At 43.8% G+C, this 27,923-nt stretch overlaps 1 protein-coding gene across 1 annotated transcript in view; it reads left to right on the forward strand.

The window, feature by feature from the left end:
- Positions 1-27,923, forward strand: part of CEP68 (centrosomal protein 68) — a 58,151-nt gene that overhangs the window by 8,057 nt on the left and 22,171 nt on the right. Inside the window, exons 2-5 of the mRNA XM_082252611.1 lie at positions 12,556-13,867; positions 15,486-15,608; positions 17,287-17,383; positions 24,681-24,854. Of these exons, the coding sequence (XP_082108737.1) occupies positions 12,617-13,867; positions 15,486-15,608; positions 17,287-17,383; positions 24,681-24,814 (1,605 nt within the window). The 5' untranslated portion in view covers positions 12,556-12,616 and the 3' untranslated portion in view covers positions 24,815-24,854. The remainder of the gene's footprint in view (positions 1-12,555; positions 13,868-15,485; positions 15,609-17,286; positions 17,384-24,680; positions 24,855-27,923) is intronic.

Genomic DNA, 27,923 nt, shown 5'->3' on the forward strand with positions numbered 1-27,923 from the left:
ATGGAGATGAGGATTTAATTTTCCGGTAGGACTTGGCACCTGCCCACACTGCCAAAAGTACCAATACCTGGTTTCATGAGCATGGTATCACTGTGCTTGATTGGCCAGCAAACCTGCCTGACCTAAACCCCAAAGAGAATCTGAGGTATTGTCAAGAGGAAGATGAGAGACACCAGACCCAACAATGCAGAGGAGCTGAAAGCTGCTATTAAAGAAATCTGGGCTTCCATAACCCAGGCTGATCTCCTCCATGCCACGCCGCATTGATGCAGTAATTCATGCAAAAGGAGCCCCTTCCAAGTGCATTCTATACTGTAAATGAACATACTTTTCAGTAAGCCAAAATTTCTATAATAAAAATAAAAAATGTTTTCTGTTTATCTTATGTATTATTCTAATTTTCTGAGAATAAAAGAAAGAAATGCTTGAAAGATATCACTATGTGTTACGAATCTATATAAAATATGAGTTTCATTTTTTGAATTAAATTTACTTTTTGATATTCTAATTTTGAGATGCCCCTGTATATTATTTGTGGTTAGCTCTTTTATCATATATATTGATGCATTAAAGGGAAGACTAATACTTTAGACATTTATGTACCATCATCTCGGCCTTTAGCACGTTTAAAGCGCCTCTGTTGCCATAGTGTCAGTAAAAGTTATTCCTGTAAGAAAGAAAATACTTGCCTTTCCTTCAGCCTGTGTGCCAAAGACCACTTCTTTGTAGAGAAAAATCAGTGGTGTAAAGGTTCAATTTCTGATTCAATGAGGTGTAGAGTGCAACATCACTGCTCTACCGCGTCCAATCAGGGAACACTTTGCATTCTTTCAGAAAAGGCAAAGCATTCTCTGACTGGCACTCGCGCCAAGCAGCTGACCTACTGTGTTCAGTAAGTATGAATGTAGCCGCTCGGCACGGGACCTGGAAGCAAGTTGACATCACTGGAGTTGGTGATTTGTTTTTTGCTGAGAGGGAGAAAAAAAAATACCTTCTAAAATCATAGAGTTCACTCAACTTCAGCGAAGTTTTGTGTAATCCATCACATCCGCAGCTTACACAATGCACCTTACAGGGTGGTAGGACAGTAGGACTGACCTTGCAGAAGTCTAAGCTGTGTATCACCCTCTTCCTGCTTTATGCTTCACCAATCACAAACATCTGAGGCAAGTTCAAATCTGATTGGTGCTTGTTAGAAATATCTTGGTACCAATTTTTTTTTATTATATCAATCTTGTATCATTGATTTGACATCAGTACAGAAAGTCTCTGGTGTCTTTCAGTTTCAGTCTGTGCTTGCAGTTCTGGTCCTCATATTACACTGACTGCAGAAATGATCAGAGGTGATAAGACTTGGTGATTTATTTTTGCTGTCATTGTAGAACATTTACCTGAAAGAAGGGTGTAGGTGTGTGATGCATTGCACCATGGGACCCTGCGCTGGTGTAATCAAAGATCTGCTTGTGCTTTGTGGTAGAAAGGAGACATGTTTTATACCTCATCTTCAGCCTCCCTTCCATGTTTGAAGTCTTGTTCATGTTTTTCTGTTGTTTGATCTCCTTCGTATGTTTAAGACCCCTTTTACACATGGAGTCCGTCAGGCGGACTCCGGTTTTCTCAGCGGGGAGACACAGCTGTCAGGTCCCCATTCTTCTCTATGGGGGAATCGGATGGGAACGGACTGTCTGTCTGTTCTCATCCGATCCGCCAGACGGATGGAAAATAGGGTTTCCATCCGGTTTTGATGGATGGGATGTCAGCGGACGTGTCTCCCCTGACATCCGATGCCCCATAGAGATGCATAGGTCATCTGTTCAGATCCGCCAAAAAAACTGACAGGCAGATCTGAACGGATTCCCTGTGTGAAAGGGGTCTAAAGCTGAACTCCAGCTTTTGTTACGCTCTACATACAAACATGTGAGGCCGCTGAATGTGCTGTATAAACTGTATGCAGCTGAGGCTACATACAGCATACCGCACTGTGTTCTGGGTTCGAGCCGAGACTTCCTGTCTCATACCAGGAACACAATAGTGTCTGTTTGAGGGGCGTTCAGCCATTCATAGAAAGAAATGTATTCTAGCAATGAATACAAAGCTTCCTCTGATTGGCTGAGTCAGAGATACGGGCTGATGTCACAATCTCTGACTGAGCCAATCAGAAGAAGCATTGCTAGACTACATTGCTTTCTTTTAAGACTGAGCGCAGCTCAGACAGACTCCATTGTGTTCCAGGTATGAGACAGGAAGTCTCGACTTGCACCCGGAACACGGTAGTGCGGTACTGCATACAGTTTATACAGCATATCCAGCGGTGCCACATTTTAGTGAGGTACAAAGTTTGTTTAGGCCAGCTTGGCCCAAGCGAACTATGTAAAGTGTAACAAAAGTTGAAGTTCAGCATTTAAGTAAAAAATGTGCTTAGTAGCTGGTTATTTTACCATAACATAGGCAATCTAAAGCTGGCCTTACACTAGTAGAATTTTATTTGAAAATTCTCTCGGATCATTCGTTGGACTATCTCTAAACCAATATTCATTTTCAACTGTAGTGACGGAAATATTTTTCGAGTGCTTTCCATTTGGATTGAATGTTAAAGCGGAGTTCCGGCCACAAAATCAACCTAATCGATTTTGGGCCATCCGCTTGCTCTTGGTCACCTGAAAAACAAATGGATAGTTACGATTTTTTTTTTGTTTTGTTTACTTACCTTGTTATTGAAGAAAATATACTCGCCTTTCTTCCACTTCCTCCCTCTGCGGCCGCGGCCTGCGCCGTCACTTCCTCTTTTCATTGATTCCTGGGAGCTGAATGTCATCGCTCTCAGGAATCAATGCGCCTGCACCGGCCCCGATCGTCACTTCCGATGCGGGCGCCTCATTCCCTGCTAAACAGCTTCTGGGCATGCCCAGAAGCTGTGAAGGGATGACGCGCCCGCACCGGAAGTGACGAGCGCATTCTGGGAGAAGAGGACGCAGAAGAGGACGTGCTGGCTTCAGCTGCCCACATCCGAGATGGCAGCGCTGGAGAAGAAATTTTCAAGGTAAGTACTTCTTCTTCTAAAAGGTAAGTGCGACCCGGTGTTCCGTGAAAAAACCATACCCGTGAGAAAACCATACCCTCGTCACTTCCGGTTCAGCTACGGAGGGTATGGATTTCTCACGGTAGTTAAACTTGCGGGGGCTTACATTAAAACAGCTTATCTGCAACATAAATCATCTCCGCTCTTCGCCCTGTCACTGCCCTCATCTCCGGTAATAAATATAAAAGCGGATCACGGAGCCGCGATCGCCGTCACATTTACATCTCATACTCCCGCCACCGCTTTTATATTTATTACCGGAGATGAGGGAAGTTACAGCGATAGCAGAGGAGATGATTTATGTTGCAGCCGAAGTGTTTTAATGTACCCGCCGCAAGTATTACATTAGACACAGTGCCGTGAGAATTTCATGCCCACCGAGCATGCGCACTTGTCAAATTCTTTCATGTTTATTTACGTATCCGGGGCTCTGAGCATGCGCACTGCTGCGCTGCTCAGCTGTTTCAGACCGGAAGTGACGACGGTATGGTTTCTCCACGGGGTATGGTTTTTTAACGTTACACCGGGACAGTACAGAGGCTATCCATTGTGGAATGTACTAGCCCTGACTGTCCCGGGGGTATTTTTAGCTAAATTTCACCCCTGCGGCCGGAACTCCGCTTTAAAAGCAAGTAGAATGAAGTACTTTCGAATGACGTTTATCAAATCTCTTATGGCATTATCAAATGTGTTGACAAACTTGTACCGGTATATGGCCAACCTAAATCTGTTCAGACTCTCATTCCCCATCCACACATTTACTGTTACTGTATTCTGACAGTGGGGAGACTTCCCCCACCATCAGAATACATTAATCAGTATTGCAGGCTGTAGCCTGCAGCGCGGATTGAGCAGAAATGTTTCAACAGGGCGGTTATACAGAAGGCAATTGGTAGATTGACGACTTCAGTTCAACCACAGTTCCCATGCATGGATCGAAATTCAGCCAGTTCCCCAGTTCCATGGGCAGGCTGCGGTACACATGGGCCGAATGTCAACTGGTTTCTATTGAACCGGCCGATATTCGGCCCGTGTGTACAGGGCTTTAGATTCTTCCCAATATAGTGATTTTCCAGCATGACATATCCCTGAGTGAAAGTACCTCCTGCTATCAGAGAGGCTCATTACCACACTTGTACAGAAATGGCATGCTAGTATTAAGCAATGCTCACTATCACACCATCTATGGTCAGGCTAAATTTCCAATGCAAGGTAGGTCTTGGATCCCTCTCTAAAAAAATGATAGAAATCTGTCCTGATGCCATGACACCAAATCTCCTATGTGTGGGGGGTGTGTTTGTTTTTTTTTGTTTTTTTTGTTTTTTAACTTGGGTCCCAACATGTTAGACAAAAGATTTTGGGGAAGAATCTTTTCTGGACTGTGTGTTTTCCCTTCTGCCAGTACATAAAACAAATCCTACCAATACTGCAGACATGCGTCACACCAAAACACTTATTTACTACACAATTACTGCAAGAGAAGGTATGATTAGGCTCCGTTCACATGTGAGCGTATGGATCGCGGGCAGAACCGCCACGGTTCCGCCCACGATCCGGAGATTTATTGCAAATCGCGGGACGCCTAGCGTTGCCCGTTGATTTGCAATAGCCCCCCAAACGCCGAGCGATGTTGCTGCGATTTCCGCCTGCCGAATCGCGGCAACATTGCGCAAACAAAATCGCGGGACACAATACGCTCCAAAGAAGTACAAGAGCTTCTTTGGAGCGTATTGCGTCCTGCGATTTTGTTTGCGCGATGTTGCCGCGATTCGGCAGGCGGAAATCACGGCAACATCGCTCGGCGTTTGGCGGGCTATTGCAAATCAACGGGCAACGCTAGGCGTCCCGCGATTTGCAATAATCTCCGGATCGCGGGCGGAACCGCGGCGGTTCTGCCCGCGATCCAAACGCTGACATGTGAATGCAGCCTTAAAGTGGAACTGATAAAATTTGGGTTCCACAGGATCTCTCTGCTCTACCATAATTATCTTTTATTATTATTATTATTATACAGGATTTTTATAGTGCCTACAGTTTGCCCAGCATTTCACTAAATATAGGGAGACCATACAGTTACAAAACAGTTCAAGACAAAAGAGTTGGGGGTTTTTAAGGGACTACTCCCTATCAGCAGCAGCAGCTCACTATTTCATTTATTTATTTCACCATTTTATTTATTTATTTCACTATAAATAGATCACTTATTGTGGAAACACAATTATTCCTAAGCGTGGGTCCAATCACCATTCTGTTGGACCCATTCACACCTGTGCGTTCTGGGAATGCATGGAAAACATGCGGCACCATTAGTTGTTAATGGCACCCCCAAAGCCATCTAGAAAATGTGCGAAGCTTACTGCCTGAAAAGGTGTGGGAGCTTCTTTTGTCGCGCATAGGTTAGCCTATTGAAGTTGCGTAAAAAAAAAAATGTGCAAAACACGTTAGCACAAACGGGACTTCACAAATCCGCCCTATGACAACCATAAAAAGTTAAGCTAAAAAAAAAAATATTGATATGTATATAAAAGAACACCGCTGAGCAATGTGACATTAAAATCCTATTTATAGCTGACCTGTGATTAGGTAATAAAATTGTGCAACAAATGTTCCATGTGCTGATATGTTTCATAGTTTAGTAATCATAGCAGAGCAAGTGCAGAGTATTGCTAAGTGACCGTACAGCTTGCTGATGTGGTCTTGTGTCCTTACATGTTAGAACTTGTCTGACAAGGACACAAATAACCCAACGACCGGAATTAAGCTGCTAAGTAACTGGGCATTTTACCTCAATAAGCCAACATGGTCTCATTCTTATATTCACTGTACTCTGCAAGGAATTATTTCCCTGGAAATCCCAGGCCACCCAGTGTAAAGAGTGCATTTTGCTATTGACTGATATAAGAATATAAAATTGGGTTTTGGTTTATTTTTCCACATTCCGTATGCGTTAAGCCCTGTACACACGCACAGATTGTTGGCCGTAAATTGTCGGCCAACGTCCGATCAGCCGATTGTAGGCTTGTTAGTATGATGCTTCCGACAACCAACTGCGACTTTTCGGCCGAAAAAAATCTGATGTGCATGCTATAAAATTTTTGTTGGCCAACAACAGAACGGCCGATTGTTCCTCAGTCAGTACAGATTTCGGCAAACAAAAATCAGATGAGCAAGACTGGGCATGCTCAGAGAAGAAAAAACACAGGGAAAGTCAACCATCACATGACATCACTTCTGAAGTTGGTTTTTGTTGGCCAACAAAAGTCCAGTGCAAGTCTAGAGCACATTTCAAACAACACTGGACAAAAGACGGCCGATCGGGCGGCCAACAATCTGTGCGTGTGTACAGGGCTTTACTCTTATTGCATTTCTTAGGCCTCTTGTACACTGCAGCTTAAAAAAGCTCAGTACAGCTTTTTTTTTTTTTTTTTTCTGAGCTAAAATACAGCCCATTCATTGTAATGTGCCTATGCACACAGGCCCGTAATTGAGCGCCGTGCATTGTTCAGTAAGAACAAAATAGAAAAAATCTGCATTTTTGGACAGTAATTTACGCCTAATGCGTGCAAATACGCGCAATTGCGAACAAATGAACGCACGTGAACATACTGTTGATCTGAAAAATGCTAACCTGGATTTTGCTAAGGCGTTTTATACAGTTCCCCACAAACGGTTGATTTATAAATTAAGGTCTGCAGGAATCAACCACAAGGTTTGCTCTTGGATACGGAACTGGTTAAAGGGGCATGTCCAAAGGGTGGTAGTAAATAATGCATACTCGGACTGGTCTGAGGTGGTAAGTGGGGTCCCCCAAGGCTCAGTTCTGGGTCCAATTTTGTTCAATTTATTCATAAATGGCGTTGAGGACAGGGTCAGTAGCTCGATCTCAGTTTTTGCAGATGACACAAAATGGAGCAGGGCATTAACTTCACATCGGGAGGCAGAAATCTTGCAGAATGACCGGAACAAATAAGAGTGGGCAACTACATGGCAAATGAGGTTTAATGTGGATAAATGCAAGGTATTGCACTTGGGGACTAATAACGTAAAAGCAAAATGCACGCTAGATCTGGGAGTCTTAGTAGAAGATAGACTTAGCAACAGTATGCAATGTCAAGCTGCGGCTGCCAAAGCCGGCAGAATATTAGCATGCATAAGGAAGGGGATGTATTCCAGAGACAAAACTATAATCCTTCCACTTTATAAATCACTGGTCCGTCCACATCTGGAGTATTCTGTCCAGTTCTGGTCCCCAGTCCTCAGAAGGGATGTGTTGGAGCTGGAGAGAGTGCAGAGAAGGGCAACAAAACTTATTAGAGGACCTTAATTATGAAGAGCGTTTGGAGGTGCTTGATTTATTCTCCCTGGAGAAGAGACGCCTGAGAGGGGACATGATAGCAATTTACAAATACCTCAACGGTGATCAGAGTATAGAAAAAAAACTATTCAGTCGCAAGGAATGCATGAGGACACGAGGCCATACAATGTGATTAGAGGAGAAGCGTTTTAACTTCAGGCTACGGAGGGGGTTCTTTACAGTAAGGGCTACAAGACTGGAATTCTCTGCCACAAATGGTAGTAACTGCGGGGAGTATGGCTACTTTTAAAAGACTCTTAGGCTGGCCATACACTATACAATTTTCTTATTCAATTTCCTTTAGATTTACCTTAAACTATGTAGTGCAAGGGCCTGCCTGACTGCATACAAATTGAAAGTGTTTAGGTTTGACCCTATATTACATGGTTTTGGTAAATCTAAAGGAAAGTTGAACAAGAAAATTGTATAGTGTATGGCCAGCCTTAGACATACATCTCAAGGACATTAACATTCAGGGGGTATGGGAAATGATTCACACCGACACTGGTTGAACTGGATGGACTATTGTCTTTATTCAGCCTCAACTACTATGTAACTAATTTGCATATTTTACAAGAACACGAGAATACATTTGTGCGAAAAGATGTGATTTTTGCACGAACGAAAATGCACATGAATGCCCGAAAATGCTCGTATTTCAATAAGACAAATGCGCCTGAAATTTACAGCTGAAAAAGGAGATGCTCAAACCAGAGAATGGTGTGTAAGAGGCTTTATACTCCAACTGAACTTTTGTTTTAAAGGAGAAGTGAAAACACAGATACTCACCCTATGCTTCAGCATTGGTTTGATGCTGCAGCTGTCCCCATCCAGCTCTAAGCCAGAGAATTGAGCAATCGCATAACTGCTGATCGCCAAGTTCTCAGTCAGCTCTGAGCAGAGAGTGGTGACTGTTAGTCACTGCTCTCCACTATGCCCCTCCAGTGCTCACTGGAGCATGGGGCTGGATGGCTGAATAAGCTTTGGCCATAATTCTCTTTTGAAGTATAGCTAAAGGCAAAACATTTATTTATTTATTTTTCTTGTTTTGTTTTGGATAGAGTGGAAATGGATTAGAACACGTGTCAGTTTTTGTTGCTGTCTGTGCTCCTGTTTGGGAGATTCACCCTCTCTATTTGTCCTGTTTTCCATTAGGCTACATGTACACGGGACGTTTTAAAAAGTCCTTAGAACGCTGGAATTTAACAGCTATGTAAAGGACGTTTAAAACGTCCATTGTGTCGCGTTTGCAGCTGCGTTTAGCGGGCGTTTGCACTCAGATCCGTTTTTAGAGGTCAAAAAATCATTCCCAGGAAAAACGCAAGCGCTAAACGCGGGTGATCGCGTTAGGTCGTGTTTTGCGTTTGAAACGCCGGTAAACACACGTTCTGAACATCCTGAACGCTAATAATTGCTTTCCAAAAAACGACGCTGAACTCATCTGCCTCTAAATGACTGTAAACGACCCAGTGTACATGGACAGATAAGATAACATAGAGGTGGATTCAGGGGCTTCTGAAAAAAACGCCCAACTGCTCCTAAACGTCCGTTTACAAGTAGCAGTGTACATGAGGCCTTATCATTGAAAGTAAAAGAAAATCCCAAATTTTGGGTTGTCCCTAGAAAAGTAATAGAGGGGAAATCTTCCAATGAGGACACTAGTTCTGGTGACCTGGGGGGCCCCAAGGAATTCTCTTAACCACTTACCGACCGCCTAACGACTATTTACGTTGGTCATTTAAAGCTAAATACCAGGGTTATGGCAGCAGATAGCTGCCATAACCCTTGTATTTTGTTTAACCACTTGCCGACTGCGCACAGTATATTTACTGCGGCAGTCGGCCCCCGGCCAGGCAGAGTGACGTAGGTCTACGTCGCTCGCCTGTCACTCCTTCTAGAGCCAATAGCGGGCGAGCGCGCGCCCGCCGAGGCGCGCCGGCCTCGGCTCGTTCACGGAGGAGTGCGGGAGTGTGACTGGCGGACCCGATGTCCGCCGGTCACACTACGATCGCCGGTACAGCGGGAGAAAGACAGAGCGGCTTATGTAAACAAGCCGCCTGTCAGTTCTCCCTGTGTAAAAATGAAGATCAGACGGTTCTACTATGTAGAACCGTTGATCTTTGTTTTTACACCAATAGCAATGTCCCACTACAGTTAGAAGCACGCCCCTAGGACACACTTAACCCCTCCCTGTCCAATACAGTTAACCCCTTCCCTGCCAGTGTCATTTTTGCAGTAACAGTGCATATATATAGCACTGATTACTGCAGTAATGTCACTGGTACCCCCAAAAGTGTCAAAAATGTCAGTCAAGGGTCCAATCTGTCCGCCGCAATGTCGCAGTACCGCAAAACAAATCGCAGATCGCCGCCATTACTCGTTAAAAAAAAAGACAAAAATCTTTCCCTTTGCTAGTAAACGTGATAACTTTTGCGCAAACCAATCAAAATACACTTTTTGTGATTTATTTATTTATTTATTTTTTTACCAAACATATGTAGCGTAAAACAAATTGGCCGAAAATGTTAAAAAATTTTGATTTTTACATTTTTTTTGGGGGGAATTTCATATAAAAAAAAAAGTGAAAAATATTGTTATTTTTGCAAAAATTACGCTCTTTTTTTGTTTATAGCGCGTGATCAAAAAATCGCACAGGTGATCAAATACCACCAAAAGAAAGCTCTGTTTGTGGGAAAAAAAGGATGTGAAATTCGTTTAGGTACAGCGTCGCACAACCGTGCAATTGTCCGTTAAAGTCACGCAGTAAAAAATCGCAAAAAACCCCCTGGTCTTTTAGCAGGAAAATCCTCCGGTGGTAAAGTGGTTAAAGGGCAGGCAGTCGGCCTTTAGATAAGGGTGGTCCCAGTGGTCGAATTGCCGCGGGATCACCCTTATGGTGCGGCGGATGAGGTGCCCCCTTCCGTCGCGTCCTGGCTGTTTTCCCCGCTTACCGGACCCGCAGGCAGCGGGGAAAACGATCCGGTCCCGGATCCTCTGAGACAGGAAGTCGAGTGAGGGCAAGATGGCCCTCACTCGACTCTATGGTCTTGGAGGACCGGAGCGATGTCAAACGTCATTGCCTAGCAACCGATTAAAGGGCCGATTTTCCCATTTTTAGTGTAGTTGTGAGGTCTTTTTGACCCCAGATCTCACAATAAAGAGGACCTGTCATGCCTACCTGTCATGCCTATTTCTATTACATTCCTTGTAATAGGAATAAAAATTATAAAAAAAAAAAGAATTTGATAATGGTGTAAAAATAAAAAGTAATAAATAAAATAGGAAAAAAAAATTAAAGCGCCCTGTCCCTGTTGGCTCGTACGCAGAAGCGAACGCATACTGAAGTCCTGCCGACATATGTAAACGGTGGTCAAACCACACATGTGAGGTATCGCCACGATCGTTAGAGTGAGAGCAATAATTAAAGCCCTAGACCTCTTTTGTAACTCTAAGCTGGTAACCTGTAGACAAGTGTTGCCTATGGGATTTTTAAGTACCAACGTTTGTCGCCATTCCGCAAGCATGCGCAATTTTGAAACATGACATGTTGGGTATCTATTTACTCTGTGTAACATTCTTTCACATTATGGAAAAAAATCGGCTAACTTTACTGTTTTCTAATTTTTTAATTCAAAAAGTGAATTTTTTCCAAAAAAATTGCGTTTGGAAGACCGCTGCGCAAATACGGTGTGTGAAAAAAATATTGCAACAATCTCCATTTTATTCTCTAGGGTCTCTGCTAAAAAAAAAAAAAAATTATATATGTTTGGGGGGTTCTAAATAGTTTTATAGCCCAAAAAAAAATGATTTTAGCTTGTAAACACCAAGTGTCAAAAATAGGCCCGGTCTTGAAGTGGTTAATTCGCAGGGATTTCTGCTAACTTTCTGTTTGGCTATGGGACAGGAAGTGGTCTTTATGCAGAGGTCCAACACACACACACCCTCTGCTGAGTCAGAGCAAGAGCTCTCCAGTCAGAAGGGAGACTGGTTTTTCTGATTGCAGAACTTTAGGTCTGACTGCGTCCACACAGAGCAAGTCACCTTCTCAACAGCACGGTGACAGGGCTCTGGTTTTCTACTAGGGCTGTGGCTGCTTTCTAAAAAAAAAAATAAAAAAAAAAAAAAACACCTCGAAACCTTCTAGTTTTCATGCACCTGGAATGTATTTTCATGCACCTGGAATGTATTTATCTTATTTAAACAGAGAGCCCATTCACACTTAAGGGCTCATTAACACTTAAGCCAGTTTCCATTACTTAAGATCCCGGCGCCTGCACCGAAGCTGATTGAAGAATCAGCTTGGGTGAGGACATCGCTAGATCCCTGGACAGGTGGGTGTCCTTGTATTAAAAGTCAGCATGTACAGTATTTGTAGCTGCTGACTTAGAATTTTTAGGAGGAGCCTGGGACGCACTGGAATTACATTGCATTTGAAGTTTTCATTCAACTCTATGGGGCTTAAAATCGCACCGCGTCACAACCGACACGCAAAAGACCCATTTTTAAGGAGAAAGTAAACCCTCCTCTGACACTTTTACCTATAGGTAAGCCTTAGGCTTACCTATAGGTACTGTAAATATCTCCTAAACATGTACCGTTTAGGAGATATTTACCTTACATGCAGACAGTGACGTCACTGTCGCATGCGCTCTGAAGGAACGGCCGCTGGTTCCTTCAGAGTCCCGTGCCGTGACCATCGGCTCCGGCCAATCAGATGGCCGGATGCCGCGCTCCCGGAAGACGGGCGACTGGACATGTCGCCCGTCATACAGGTAAGCGGACGGCACGGCGGGGGCTCGTTCTAAGGTAAGTATTTCATAATGAGCTAGTATGCGGTGCATACTAGCTCATTATGTGTTTCTCTTTCAGGTTACAAAAAAAACATATATATATATATAATGGGTTTACAACCTCTTTAAATTGCATCGCATTTCAGACTGCATGTATGTAAACATCCTCCATAAAAATGCATGTTGTTTCTCTTGACGTTCTTTTCAGTGCGTTCTGCAGTGCATCTGTGGGAACCAGGGCTAAGGGTTGGGGAAAAAATAAAAGGGCCATTTAAAATCTGCTAAAGTGTTTCTACGGTATTAACTAGTGTATCTTCTTTTTTTTCCTCTAGGGAAGGAGACAGGAAATCCCCATACTATGGTTGGTTGCTCTAGCCACAAAGATTTCATAAAATGGATTCCTCTGCCGATAAAGACTTTCTGTCACACAGGTTCAGTTATCAGCCATTATACGATACAGGACATTATTCTTTAAGAGGAGAACCTACAACTAAAAGGCCTGATGAAAATGATGACCTTGAGCAGGATCAACTGAGGACTTTTAACGACTCTTCATGGTCTTATTGTGACATTTCATCAGCCCAGTCAAAGGGTGCTTACAATTCTTTAAGTTCTAATTTTAATCAGAGAGCTGGTTCTGAAAAACTTTCACAAAACCCGCAAACTTTGCAGGAACAGTATTGGGCTTGTGCAATTCCAAACACTCCTCCACCTCGTCCTGATAGGGATTCTCCCAACTGGGACCCAAATAAAGAGTACCAGGACTTGCTAGATTATACATATCCACTGAATTCAAAGTATTTTTTGAATAAGGGTAATGAAGAAGCAGTAACAGATGAGTTTTTGCAGGATTCTGGAGTAGATATTGGTAGCTATAATCTCTCATGTGAGAGTAAGTTGGACTATTCTGGCTCTTCATATCGAGAAAATCATAAACTAAAGAGTAGTTCTTCACATACAAACGGCCTGAAATCTCCAAATGCCTTTTCAACGCCTTTATGTAGAAGAACTGGTTATCACAGTTTACGGAACACCGCTGAGTCTTCTCATTTAACATCCTATGGGGACCTTTCGCCTTATACCAGCAAAGTAGACCTTGCCAAAGAGTCCACAGAGTCTTTTTGTCTTCCCAAATATAATGTGTTTGATAAACTGTTGACAACAGACAGGTCAACTAGAGAGAGTTTACAAAAACCAGGTCAGTTTCTGGCAAGCACAAGTGTATTACCATTACAGAGGGATCTGGATAGTGATGAGGAGTATCTTTCCTTACCACCTTCCCTGAAAGAGTTGGATGCTTTGGCTACCCATTTGAAGGATCTTTCGTTAGGAGTAGGTCAGGCCAAAAGCACAAATTGTGATCAGGGCAATGCTAGTAAACAGACATTGATTTTGTCTGATATTGATGTAGATCAAGAATTATTGGATTCATTGAAGAGCAGAACTACCACAAGTGATGACTTCAAGGATATAAGCTTTGTATGTCAATTGTCAACCTGCCAAAAACACAATGACTCTGATATGAAAAGGTTTTCCTCTCTAAGGGACATGCTTGATGGTGGTAATTCATCGCTTGTAGAACTGAGTAGATGTCCATCAATGCCAAATATACAAGAAAATAAATCCCTTGTTCAAAAAATTCAGGTACATTACTTTATTTTGCTTAAGAAAAAATTACCGCGCTCACGGTAGTAACACCTTATAAATAAATATTAACTATGAAATGCATAATACATTTTGGTAATTAAGTGATGAATATTCAATGTAAAAAAAAAAAAAAAATAAATAAATATATATATATAATCTCCTCAATCAGTGCAAATAATAGTGAAACGTGAAAATTGGGGATAAATAAGTCTCTAGTGAGGGAAAACCACAGAAGATATCACAATCTCAGGAAAGTTCTTGTGGGAGACACTGCTGCTGTTCACAGAGATAAAGTTCACCTTCACTTTTCCACCCAGTATGTACAAAATACCGCTTATCAGAGTTATCGTACCCCTTAATTATAGGGGGTCAGATAAAGCGATGATCTCACTCAACTCCTTGGACAAGGACGGTATTCCATTATATGGTCCCACCACGACATATATAAGCAGCAGCTGGTATGTATGGGGGTCACTCTCCCTTCAGGTGCATTAATCAGCCCGTTTATGACATCCGTTAGGACCACAAAATATATATAGAGACAAAAGAGGGTGCTCTTATGGCGTAGTATCGGCAATAAATACTTTAATAGATCATAAAGTTGCACTTACTACAATCAAAATTCCAAAGAGCCAATGTACAAGGAGATTGCGGTTTCAAACCAAGGAAAAATGCTTCCACGTTCCACCTGCGTTCCAAATAGAAACCGGAAGTTCTGCTGTTACGATCCCACATCCCGACGCGTTTTGTCAGCGCGTAGCCAACGTCATCAGGGGTGATGACGTTGGCTACGCGGAAGCGTTTTTCTGTGGTTTGAAGCCGCAATCTCCTTGTACATTGGCTCTTTGGAATTTTTATTGTAGTAAGTGCAACATTATGATCTATTAAAGTATTTATTGCTGATACTACGCCATGAGAGCCCCCTCTTTTGTCTATATATATATATATATAATATATGGTGAAGCATCCCTATGCCAACCAGAAGCATGCACGACTTATGTCTTGTACATGTATGTCGTGAACTTGCATTATTGCCATAGTGAGGACGAGTATTGCCATTAGTTCTCATTTAAAACCTAGGTACTAAACATGGTAAAGTGTATGTAAACCTAAGAACAAAAATGTAATATACTGCCGCATACCAGTCCTCCCCACATGAGCCGAACATCAGGTGATATTGGGGGGGGGGGTTCAAGCAGTCCTCCTGTCAGAACACAATAGCTCAGCGGTGGGGGGGGGCGAGATCACTGTAACAACATTGCATTGTACAGCGGGTCCTCCCAAGCTCTTTTTTTTTTTTGGCTCAGCCCTCTGGGTTGAATGAAAAAACAAAAAAACGAATAATGTGTACGAGGGTTTAGATGTGTTGGCTGCATTATTTTTTGTTTTTTTTTACCTGGTGAATCTAGCAGTAGTATACCTATAAATACGTTTCATATAGTTAATTGCATGTTGCTTTTGGTGAATATATACATGCACACATGGTTTGCTTCAGTGGTTGCCTGACTATACATTATTAACAGGTCAGAAGACCTGGTACTTTCATACATGAGGTTGTATATTCTTACCAGGCTGAATATACTCCTAAACTTCTGATCTGTTGCACTTGGTCTAGAAATTCTGTCTTGAGTTGGACAAGTTGATACAATGGCTCTACGGTGTTGCGGAAGTAACAAACAACTGGACCGCCCCAAAGCCCAGTTTTGAGAGCATACAGCTATCACTCAGTCTTTACTTGGTAAGTTTTTTTTTTTTTTTCTTTATTTATGTCTGTCCGACATGTTGAAATCAAACGTTACGGAGAGATGAACTGCTTGTATTCACTGTTTTATGGGTTAGATTGCTTTTACGAAATTTTGCTGGCCCTTTAAGGGGTTTAGAATGCCGGGAGGCGGGGTTTATGGTCATGTGACTGTCGTGATTGTCTGTCACGGTGGTCGCATGATCAGAAAGCTCCCAATTTGCAAGTAGCAATCAGGAGCTTTTCATTAGTCGCCAGGAGCCCGCAGAGTGCGCACTCGACATAGCTGTTATTGCACTCAAATATGCAGCCGCTCTGCTCCAAGGCCTGCCTGCCGAGAGGCCACATATTTGCATGCAGCTGGCCCCAAGAGGTTAAACAACCAGTCCTGTCAATCCACTATGTAATCGAGAGGAACAAAGCCAGATATGTTTGAAGTCCTGACTGTGTGATAACTGTTTGTCTTCATAGATACAGTGGAGAAATGAGTGTAGACATGAAGGGGACAGAAAGCGTGTTATTTGCAGAATCTGCAGGGAGAAAATGAATGAGAAAATTAAAAGTAATGCTGCCACCTTGTGTATGGACTGGTGAGGTGCAAGATAATTTGATTTTAGGTTTAGAAATTCTTTGGATCTCAAACATGTAGTTTAAAATCCATTCCTTACATGGTCTTCAAGATGTACACTATGCATTGCTCCTAAGATCTGCAGCACTAGAAGCCTTTACTAAAATGGCATGTTAGGTTTGCCATAATATTAGAGCTGCACGATTCTGGCCAAAATGAGAATCACGATTTTTTAGATTGGAATAAAGATCACGATTCTCTCACTATTCTCTGTGTAACAAAAAAAAATTGGGATAACTTTACTGTTACGTTTTTTTTTTTTATTCATTAAAGTCTATTAATTGCGTTTGAAAGACTGCTGCGCAAATACAGTGTGACATAAAATATTACAACAATCGCCATTTTATTCTGTAGGGTCTCTGCTAAAAAAATATATAAAATGTTTGGGGGTTCTAAGTACTTTTCTAGCAAAAAAAAAAAAATGATTTTAACTTGCAAGCAACAAGTGTCAGAAAAAGTTCTAGTCTTTAAGAGGTTAAACTTCCTTTCTCCCTGGCAGAGGGAAGGAAAAGATACAATGTAATCATTTTGTTTATAGTTACTGGGAGACTTAAATGCTGATAGGAGTTTGCAGGAGGAACGATACAATGTAATCATTTTGTTTATAGTTACTGGGAGTTTTCCACAGCTGTTTTCTCTGCTCCCTCAGCTATGCAAAGAATCGAGCATATGTCAGGTTTAGATCGTCAGGGGGGGTGAATCGAGATCGCGATTTTCATACGATTAATCGTGCAGCTCTACATAATATAGATCTTTTTAAACCAAAGCAGCATAAAAGATTGGACAGCATTTGTGAGAACTGTGAATTGAATGCAGTAGGTAATAGTGAGTGAAATATAGAGGCTGCCCTACAGAGTTCTTCTGAAAATGCTGGTTGCTGGCATCTGGCATTTGTTCTTGCCAGAGTCCTGCCTATAACTGTTTGAAAACTAAGGGACTCTGTCTACAGGTCATTCAAAGAATGAGTTTTTTTTCTTCAGCTGGAAGATATGCAAATTTCCCTGTTATATGCATAAAGTTTATACAAAGTTCACATATCCATTGTAGAAATTGAAGAAGGATGTTGCGGAGCAGAGAATACTGGCTAATGCAATTCTGAAGGAAGGAGAATCCCTGGCAAAATATATGGCATTTAATTCCTCTGGTAAGACTTGTTTGGATTCTGGTAAAACATCAAGGGCCTATTCACAGGGTTGTAGCAAGTGTTTAAAGTATATCTAAAGGCAAAACTTTTTTTTCCTCTAGTATTGGATAGAGTGGAGAGGAATTGGAACACCGATTTATGTTTTTATGGCTTTCTGTGCCCCTGTTTGAGAGATTTGCTCCATATGTCCTATTTATCTTTTATCATTGAACGTAACAGAGGGAAAATCTTCCAATGGGGACATTAGTTTTGGTAACCCTTAAGCCTAATACACATGAGAAAATCAGAAGAATGATAATTTGTTTTTTCATGCTAGTCCTATATTGAATATGAGGATGCTACTATCCTTACGAAAATTCTTGCGCAATCCAAGGCAACTTCCCATGTGCATAGCTACTTACCAGCAAGGAATCAAGTAATATAATGTATGTGTGACCCATCTGCTTGCCATTCTCAAAAGAGTTTTCAGTCCTTTATTAGAAGGTTAAATAATAATATGCAAAATATGATTTTTTTTTTTTTTTTTTGTACACGATACTTGTTTTAGTTGCCATCTTCTTCCAGTTCGTTCTTTCATTTCTACTCATTCACAATCTTGTTTCTAAAATTCATTTGTACGAATACCATACTAATTACATAAAACGTTCGTTCTGTTATCTTATGAGAAACATTTTCCCTCATGTTCCTTCAGAAACAGGGGATGAAAAGTCATCATCGGCTGTGAGAAGCTGTGTACTAATGATTAGATTATCGAATGATCGCTCTGAATGCAGTTAATTTCATCCAATTTTTTTTTTTTTCTCTATCGTTCATTGACAGAAGCAGCTCCATATTCTTCTTAACCATTGGGTTATGCTGCCCCCAACAGGAGTAGGACATTAGGCAGGAAAAAACTTTAGCACGCCTATGGAGCAGTCCCTGAAGGCATACACCCACTCACTCTGCTATAGGATTCAGTTTGTTTCTGTCTAGTTTAGGAGTAGGACCTAATTCCTGGCTGGGACTTCGGTCTTAGCTTGTTTTTTTTATTTTAAAGGAAACCTTTGCTAAAATTTTAATTTTTTAGCTAGGTATGTTCCTCAGAGAACTAAAATCAACAGCTGGACTGGGTTTCGGACTGGATATCCTATATCCCTAAGGTCTCCCAGTCCGGCCAGCGAGCGTGTGCAGGTTATAGCCCCGCGCTAGGCCTCGCCACGACCGAGCCCCATTGGACAGGGGCTGGCCCGCGAGTGAAACACCTCTCTGGGATGCACACGACCTGGTTTGGCCTGAGTCGCAGTGTGCCCCTTTGCCGTCAGCACCCTCCCCCCGAGTGGAGAGGTAGTCTGTCCGGAGTGGCGCCCACATGATTGTCGTTTGGTATGGTGCGTAGTGTCCCCCCATAGTTCTGGTGGTCTTGGGGTGGACATGGGCCCTTTCTTGGGATGGTCGGACCCTTGGGTTCCCTTCCATTACCCCAGCTCCTTCATGTCCCCCCCCCCCCCCCCTCCCGGGGTTAGGTAGGTGCTGGCTTTGCCACTTGCTCCAGTAAGGGAGAGTGGATGTGGTTGTTGCTGACCAGGCTGTCCGATTGCACACGGGGGTCTTTGAGAAAGTTCCTGGCCCCCTGGGGGTTAGTGACAGGCGCAGGGATGTTCTTTGGGCTCCCTGCGGTGGTTATAGGCTTGGGGGGGGGGAGCGGATGTGTCTGCGCCCCACGTGTCTAGGTCAGGCCGAGAATTTAGTCCGCGGCTTTGCGACCTACTTACGGCTGTCCGGGTACCAAACTGACCGATTGCCTGACCAAGCCGACTGAATGCCTGACCGAGATGAGGTGCCTGACCAAGCTGACCAGCGGATGCCTCACGTGGCGGATCGGGCCAAAAAATGAGGCTGCAGCTTGCGGCTGATGGAGCTGGCTGTCTGAGTGAATGACCAAGCTGTCCAGGTGACTGACAAGGCTGTCCGAGCTCCTAACTGAGCTGCTGATCATGCTGGCAGCAGACTCGCAACCGGATCGGGCCCCAAATTTAGGGCGCAGCTTTGCGACCTACTCGCAGCTGGCTGGCTGAGCTGCTGACCGAGCTGTTGACCAGGCTGTTTGGCTGCTGACCGGGGTGCTAGAGCAGCGGATGGGCAATGCTAGGCAACAGCTAGACAGTGGATTAGAGTCACTCAGCGGACTACCTCTGCAGTAGGGCACTCACTGCAACTACAGCAGTCAGTGCAAAACTGCTAGAAAAAAGCTAGGCAACCGCTAGACAGTGGATTGGAATCACTCAGCGGACTACCTCTGCAGTAGGGCACTCACTGCAACTACACCAGTCAGTGCAAAACTGCTAGAAAAAAGCTAGGCAACCGCTAGACAGTGGATTGGAATCACTCAGCGGACTACCTCTGCAATAGGGCACTCACTGCAACTACAGCAGTCAGTGCAAAACTGCTAGAAAAAGCTAGGCAACAGCTAGACAGTGGAGTGGAGTGGACACTACTCTTTTTATAATACTCCCAGTTAAGTAGAACAATATTATAATGCAGAAAGCAGAACATTTCAGCATGTCCATGGTCACCTGTTAAAGGTCTTCTGTTTTGTTCAAACAATGCTGCAACTTCGTAAACATGCTCAGTAGTGGAGGACAGAGGAGCAGAGAGAGAGGTATCTTCTAGCATGGGAAGCAAGTCTTTTGTAGCGTGCCTCATTTTCTCTCCACCACTGAAGAGGATGACTTCTTCTGTCAATTACGGCTTCTTTCGAATAGAGATAAAGTTCATCATCCAGGCTCATCGTTGCAGATTCAGAAGAAATTGAATTCTCTGCACGAGGCCCCAATAAAGCACAGAAAATGCCCTGATTAATTCAACGACGATGAAGCAGATTCTCTTCTGTTCCTTGACGTATTTTTGGACATTTGTCTGTTTTTTTTTTTTTTTTTTAATGACCTCACATTGTTCTGTCCAGATGGCTAGATAATTAGTTTAGGGGGGGGGGGGGGGGATTGTGTACACTGTATGGGAATGACTGAGTGTAAAACCCTGTTTCTATTGGATTGTGAATGTCACGTCTAGTTCTCCACAAGGTCCACCTGGACAGTAACCTTGTGGGGGAAAACTGTATATAAGTCTGTTTCTTGTTCAATAAAGTTGAGTTAGTTCACCCTCAATCTAGAGTCCTGTCTCTTATTGGGGGAATATGCTACAAGGGATTGCATTGGTCTTCCATACTCCCTTGGATATTCACTAAGCTCTTGTATTAGCTTGTTCCTGCTGTCCTCTCTGGGGAAAGAGCGGTTCACCCACGGGAACTTGGAGCCTTGTCGTAGGTCCTGGGTGGGTAGGACACAGCGAGACCCTAACCAAGCTGCGGCGGTTCGTGGGGTCTGAGGTGGTTACGGTGTCTGGTGGAGTGCTTGGAGCCCTCGGGATGCACTAGGAGCATCCGTCAACGGAGGTGCCCGGTCGGGGTGCCGGTTGATCCGTTACAGTCAGGTACCACCTTTCCCTGCGAAGGCGCATTCTGCTAGGGCGCCGAGTGCCTCTTCAGTCTTTCACCATCAGGCGTCATTAATACAAGTTTGCAAGGCGGCAACTTGGTCGTCTGTGCACATGTTCACTAAATTCTACAAAGTAGATATGTTGGCATCCTCGGATGCTTCTTTTGGCCGTGAGGTTTTGCAGGCTGCTGTTTAAAGAGCAAATTTTACTCTTTTGTATGTTCTTTCTAGGTGAGCTCCAGTTGTTCCTGGTTGAGCTCCATTTTACCTGGTTGGCTAGGTTTAGCCTTTGGGGAATTGCGTTCTTTCTCTGTGTTGGTTTCCCACCCCTCATGCAAATACTGCTTTGGGACATCCCAATGGTTAAGAAGAATATGGAGCTGCGTCTGTCAATGAACGATAGAACAAACTGGATTTTTGACTTACCGTAAAATACTAAATCCTATAGCAGAGTGAGTGGGTGTATGGCTTCAGGGACTGCCCCATAGTCGTGGTATTTTTTTTTTCCTGCCTAGTGTCCTACTCTTGTAAAGGGCAGCATAACCCAATTAACTTCAGAGAAAAGGATTTTACAGTAAGTCAAAAATCCATTGTTTTCATTCTGTGTACTAGGCATTACTCCCTGCAAAATGGGGGGGTGTTTTACCTATAGTTCTACTTTAAGGGCCGGTTAACACCAGGCTGTTGCAGTAACACATTGTAAATGTGTTATTTTTGCTGCAGTGCTATTCATTTTAAATCTCACCTAAACTCATGTTCACTGCAAAAATATTCAGCAAGCCCTATGATTTGATTATTTACAGCATTTTCAGTTTGAAAGGACTGCCTAATGCATGGGTTGCAGCACAAGTGGGTCCTTGGATTTTAGCCAAAAAAACAAATGTAATCGAACAGACAACTATCATGAAAAATATTGCACTCCTATAACTCTATGCAATTACTTCTCTATTAATAGAGGCTTAGAATAATTCCTCTTTTTTTTTTTTTTTAATAAAAATACAGCTTTCTCTTTCGTTCATTGACAGACACAGCTCCATATCTTCTTGACCCTTGGGTTTATGCTGCCCCCTACAGGAGTAGGACACTAAGTGGAAAAAAGTTTGACTACGCCCAAAGGGCAGTCCCCAGGGGTATACTCCTACTTCCTGCTCTAGCTCTTCAGTTTTTTTTTTTTTTTGCATAGTCAGGAGTAAGGACCTAGTTCCTTGTTGGGATCACGCTTCCATTTTTTTCTTTTTTTAAACTGAATTTATTTATTTCTTTTATTTTTTTTTCTGTTCCTCTGAGAACTATAATCAATTCGGTTCCTGTGAGAACTGCAATCAACTGTCGGACTGGGTGACGGACTGTATATCCCTGATCCTTGCGGTCTTCCCAGTCTGGCCAAAGAGCGTGACCTGACCTTAGCTCCACGCTGGGTTGGGCAAACATAGCCCCACTGGACAGGAGCTGGCCGGCGAGTTAAACATCCCGCGAAGACGCATAGCCCTGGTTACGTTCTTGGTCATGACCCGAGTCGCAGCATACCTCTGGCCCGCAGCACCCCTTTGCCAAGATGGTGGGTGGTCTGCCTGGAGTGATGCAGACTAATTTCCATGGTGTGGTAAGTAGTGTCCCCCCCCCCCCTCCCTTGGTGGTCTTTCGGGGTGGACGTGGGCCCCCATCCATCCCCCCCAGCCCCTCTAAACACTCACGGTGGGAGCTGTACTCCAGAAGGGGGGGTTGGATGTGGTTGTTGCTTAACGGGGGGTTTGGTGTGGGTTCCCTGCCTCCTGGGGATTTTGTGACTGGGCCAGGGATGTCCTTTGGACTCCCTGCAGCGCTTATTGGGCTGGGGAATGGATGTTTTTATCATCCGCAAAAAGCCCAAAAAGCGCCTCATGTGGCCGGATCGGGCTGTAAATTTGGGCCGCGGCTGATGGACCAATCTGTCCAAGTGACTGACCAGGCTGTCCGAGCTGCTCACCAAGCTGCTGATCAAGCTGTCTGAGCTGCCAACAGGCAAACGCGGTCTACTTGCAGCTGACTGACCAAGCTTTCTGAGCTGCTGATCGAGCTAAAAGAGCTGCCGACGGGCACACGCCTCACGCGGCCGGATCGGGCTTAAAACTCAGGCCCGCGGCTTTGCAGCCTACTCGCGGCTGACTGACCAAGCTGTGTGAGCTGCTGGCCAAGCTGACAGAGTTGCCGTTGGGCATGCGCCTCACATGGCTGGATCGGGGCAAAAATTTAGGCTGCGGCTGACTGCCCAAGCTGTCTGAGCTGCTGGTCAAACTGTCCGAGCTGCTGACTGAGTTGATAGAGCTGACGGGAAGTCAGTGGAGTTGTTCTCAACGCAATATGGCGGTGCCTAAGCATTTCGATAGACGTACCACTTGAGGAGTCTCTGAGTACGTGGGCAGTCCCATCTGTGGTGGACTCTCAGGTCTCCAGGCTGAATACATCCGCCATAATTCCGGTGGAGGAGTCTTCAGTTTTTGAAAAAGATCCTTTTGACAGGAGAGCCGAGACTTTTGTCCGCCACATGTTTACTGTGGCTGGTTCAGTCCTTTGGCCCATGTTCACCATATCATTGGTGTCTCTGCTTTTTCCCCAATGTGCAAAGCCTTTGTGCCAGGATCTGGAGGGAGAACAGCCTCCACCTGCCTTTGCGGAGCTGGTGGACTATTTGGTCCAAGGGTTGCAGTTCATCTGTGATGCCTCTCTGGATGCGGCTCCCTTAGTCTCTGTGGAAGTTCCGCCATTTTTTGGGGGGAGTGGGTACTTGGTTTTGACAAGTACACGCTCCCGCTTCGGGCAGCGATCTGAGCTGGAAGTTTGCCCCCCCCCCCCCTCTCACTTTCGGTTTTCTCTTATGTGCTATGCTGGTGCCTGCACCCAAGGCCGATCCAACAATTGGTTCGGGTGAGGACATCCCTGGATAGGTAAGTGTCCTTGTATTAAAAGTCAGCAGCTACAGTATTTAGAAGCAGCTTATCAAACTAGAATTTTGGTGCTCCTTTTAAAGAACTTTTCTATAATAAAAGGATATTGTTTTAACGTAAGAAATAGTTCTAGTTGAGAAGGTAAAGAAGCCAATATGAAGTACAATACCTATAACCAGAATATAGTGTTCTACCCTCATAGCTACATAACTGAGAGCACAGCCTGCATGGAGTAGAACAAAGGAAGCTTCTATTGTAGCATGGAAGGGCAGGTTTTTCCTGGCTCACATATCTTTATCTATGACAAGCTAAGTATTCACATACAGGTCCTAAATGTCTTACCTTTTCCACGTGTGGCTGACTATTAGAGCCATGGGACACCATAAAATGTTTTCCCCAAAAACGGATGTTTTTATAATTGCCATGTGTTTATCTGGCCAGATTAGATGCAAATAGAACTTACATTTTTCTTCCACTTAAATATAGCTTCTACTATTAGAGTTCATATATATTTAGGATGCAGTCACCTACTTTTAGCAATTGATTGCCAGCATTGTGCAAGTACAGTAGCAATGTCATAAACAAAGATAGTACCGAAGCTGACCACACCAGAAACTTTACATGTTAAATAGTTACCTCCATTCCTCTAATCAAAGGCTACAGGGTGACTACAAAACAATTCAAGTAATTTTGTTTGCTGCTGGACTATATACACACATAAGCAGCGAGCTGTTAGTCATTAGGGTGTGAGCTTGTAGAGGTAATGCTTAGCAGATATGACTTGTAGGTCAGGGACTCAGTTTGTGAATGTTTACTGATAAACACATGAATAATTATGAGTAGAGTCTTTATCTGCTTCCTTGTGATGCTACAGTGATCTTTTTTGTAACCTCTCATTAGTGCTGAAGGACACCCTGGCATTAATTTCCAAACAATCTGGAGAGCTTGAAAGACACACTGAACGCCTGTATGCCTCTGTTCTTGAAGCTATGGATACCATTACCGATCAAGGCTTGGGGAGAAACAACCAGTAACCCAAAACAACCAGTTTCCCTGGAGATGGAGTCAAGTTAGGTAAGAAAGACAGCAAGGAAGGAATGTCCTCTGACATGACACTACCAGTGTGGAAACCTGAGTAGCACTACACAAACTCATTCACAGCACAGGGCTAAGCATAAACACGTGGGAGATGTTTAGTCCACTATGGAGCAAGTATTAAGATATTTTTATTAGGAAATCTGCTATTTCTTGCACTGCATAAATAATGTAAAAAAAAAACAAAATATTTAAGCAGAAACCCAAATAGTTACAAGAGCTAGGTCAATGATAGCACAGGTGTATAAGGGAAAAAAAACACTGAACTCTGTCCCAGCTGCTGTGAAGAGCACTTGGAGTAGGCACTGGACAGATAAATACCCAGCTTTAACAGCGCTTGTCACCATTGGTCAGTGACAATCAAGTTTCCATTGTGAGATCCATGATGGGAACAAAATTCTCAGCATAGCTTCTCTATAAACGCAAAGCACATTTGTTAAGCCATAAAAGCATTAGTTCTAAACTGTCATACAGTTAATAGCATGCAAAAGGTACTATTACCAACTGCCGTGGCGGAGATGGAAGATCGGTTGAGCAGGCATTCCTCACTGCGGGGTGAAGCTTAACCTATGGAAAATATTGAAGGTTTTTTGATCATTATCTACCTATCAATAGTATGGGTTTTGCCACCGTCCCTGTTTGAATCTTATTTGGGGTTGGTACCTCAGGCCATAGAAATGTGGGGACTTTAAGGACAAAGTAACAAATAATAATCTAGATACAGGTAGTAAAATAAAGCATTTGTTTACGGTCTTCTGTAGAGTGGTACATATATACAGTAAAATAGATAATTGTGAGGGGTTATAGACCCCTGGTGAAGAGATGTGATTTAGTTCAGAAGGTAGTGACAGATGTGAAAGTTGTGACTTTTTTAGGATAATTCTCTATCTCCTGCATTTTTGTCCCAACGCGCTTCGGCTCTCAATCGAGCCTTTTTCAAGGGTGATAGTCACAGATTCTGCAATAATTGTATAGATATATTCAGTTAGTAATCTAGTAGTAAATACCACCGATTTTATTCAAATGTGGTATAAAGAAGAAGATATAAATACATACATCCATTATTTTCTTTCCATGTGTGATAGTATTGATCCCTCTGGAGCAACGAGAACCCGAGCCGTGTAGCCTGATACCCTTGAAAAAGGTTTGATTGAGAGCCGATACCACGCTGGAATAGAGGAAGGAGAAGAACTTCCACCAATTCCTGTTTAATAATACAGGCATATTATTGTTTTCTTTGAGGTGAGAATATAGCACACCTAGAAGTGAAATCACTGAACAAGGTTCACACCAAGGAGATTAAAGGTGGAGGAAAAGAAATTGCACGATCAAATCACCATTATCTATTCATCCGTATATATAAAACGGAATTTTTGTAAAATCTTACCGTAAAATTCCTTTCTCTGAGTCCTCCGACAGTCGCCGCCCACTCACAAGTCTTCACCAATGGGTATTGACCTTTGCTCCGTAGGAGTAGCTAGGCAACAAGAATTGTTAATACAAAAGCTTTTAGCATAGACACACCCCTAGGGGCTGTCCCCTCAGTCAATACCTCCCTGCACCAGCATTCTCAACTCAAGTTTGGTAGCATAGCAGTAAGCGTACACAAAAACCCCAAAAGAGGGGCGGGGGGCGGCGACTGTCAGAGGACTCAGAGAAAGGAATTTTACGGTAAGATTTTACAAAAATTCCGTTTTCTCTTACGTCCTCCGACAGTCGCCGCCCACTCACAAGTCTTCAACAATGGGATGTCCCAAAGCAGTGTAGACATGAGGGGTGGGAGACGCAACCGCAGAAAGACAACGCAGTACCCACATCAGAGAAAGGAACCTTACCACAGTAAGAGAACCAACAGGGCAACAGGAAAACGTGCTCAACAGGAGCAACAACCCAGGAAAAACAAGTAACCCAGGGGAAAACTTCCTAACAACCAAGGGCCCACAAAAACAAGGGTCCCTAGGAAACTGCCGCACTGAGAACTTTACGGCCAAAGGAGGCATCAGCCGATGCCTGAACATCCACCTTATAGAACTTTGAGAAGGTGTGAACGGACGACCAAGTCGCCGCCTTACACACCTGGGCCACAGAAGCCTGATGACGGTAAGCCCAAGACGTACTCAAAGACCTGGTAGAGTGCGCCTTCACAGGGAAGGGAGGAACCTTCCCCTTCAAGGCATAGGCTTGCTCAATGATCTGTCTGATCCATTTGGCGATGGTCGCAGCCGACGCCGCCATGCCCTTCCGAGGTCCCTCAGGAAGGACAAAGAGGGAATCCGACTTGCGAAAAGATTTAGCGGACGACAGGTAAACCCTGATTGCCCGGACAACATCCAAGGAATTTAAGGCAACCTCCTTCGGATGCTTAGGCTTCGCGCAGAGCGAAGGCAAGACAATGTCTTCATTTAGGTGAAATTCCGAGATCCTTTTCGGAAGAAAAGATGGGTTAGGCCGCAGGACCACCTTATCCTTGTGGACCACCAGGTAGGGAGAATTGCAGGACAAAGCCGCCAGCTCCGACACCCTGTGAGCCGAAGTGATCGCCACCAAAAAGGCAACCTTCTTGGATAACAGAGACAACGAGATCTCCCTGATCTTTTCAAAGGGAGCCTGTTGCAACACGGACAGAACCAAGTTCAAGTCCCATGGAGGTAAAGGGTCCCTCCTAGGAGGGGCCAAATGACGCACCCCCTGAACAAAGGTGCTAACCAATGAATTAGACGCCACAGGGCGTTGAAAGAGAACGGACAGCGCAGAAATCTGACCCTTAACCGTGGCCAACGCCAAACGCTGGTCCACGCCCGTTTGAAGTAAAGCCAACACTCTCGACACCGAGTATGAGCGAGGAGAATTCCCCCTGGACTCGCACCAGGCAAAATACGCTTTCCAAGTACGGTAGTAAATCTTCCCCGAAGAGGCTTTTCTAGCCTTGATCAAAGTGGGAATGACCTCAGGGGAGAGACCCCTATCCTTCAGGACCTGGCTTTCAACAGCCAGGCCGTTAAAGCCAGCGACTGTAAAGCAGGATGGAATATCGGTCCTTGAGACAGG

This window comes from Pelophylax lessonae (assembly GCF_965119305.1).
Source record: "Pelophylax lessonae genome assembly, chromosome: 3".
Taxonomy (NCBI): Eukaryota; Metazoa; Chordata; class Amphibia; order Anura; family Ranidae; genus Pelophylax; species Pelophylax lessonae.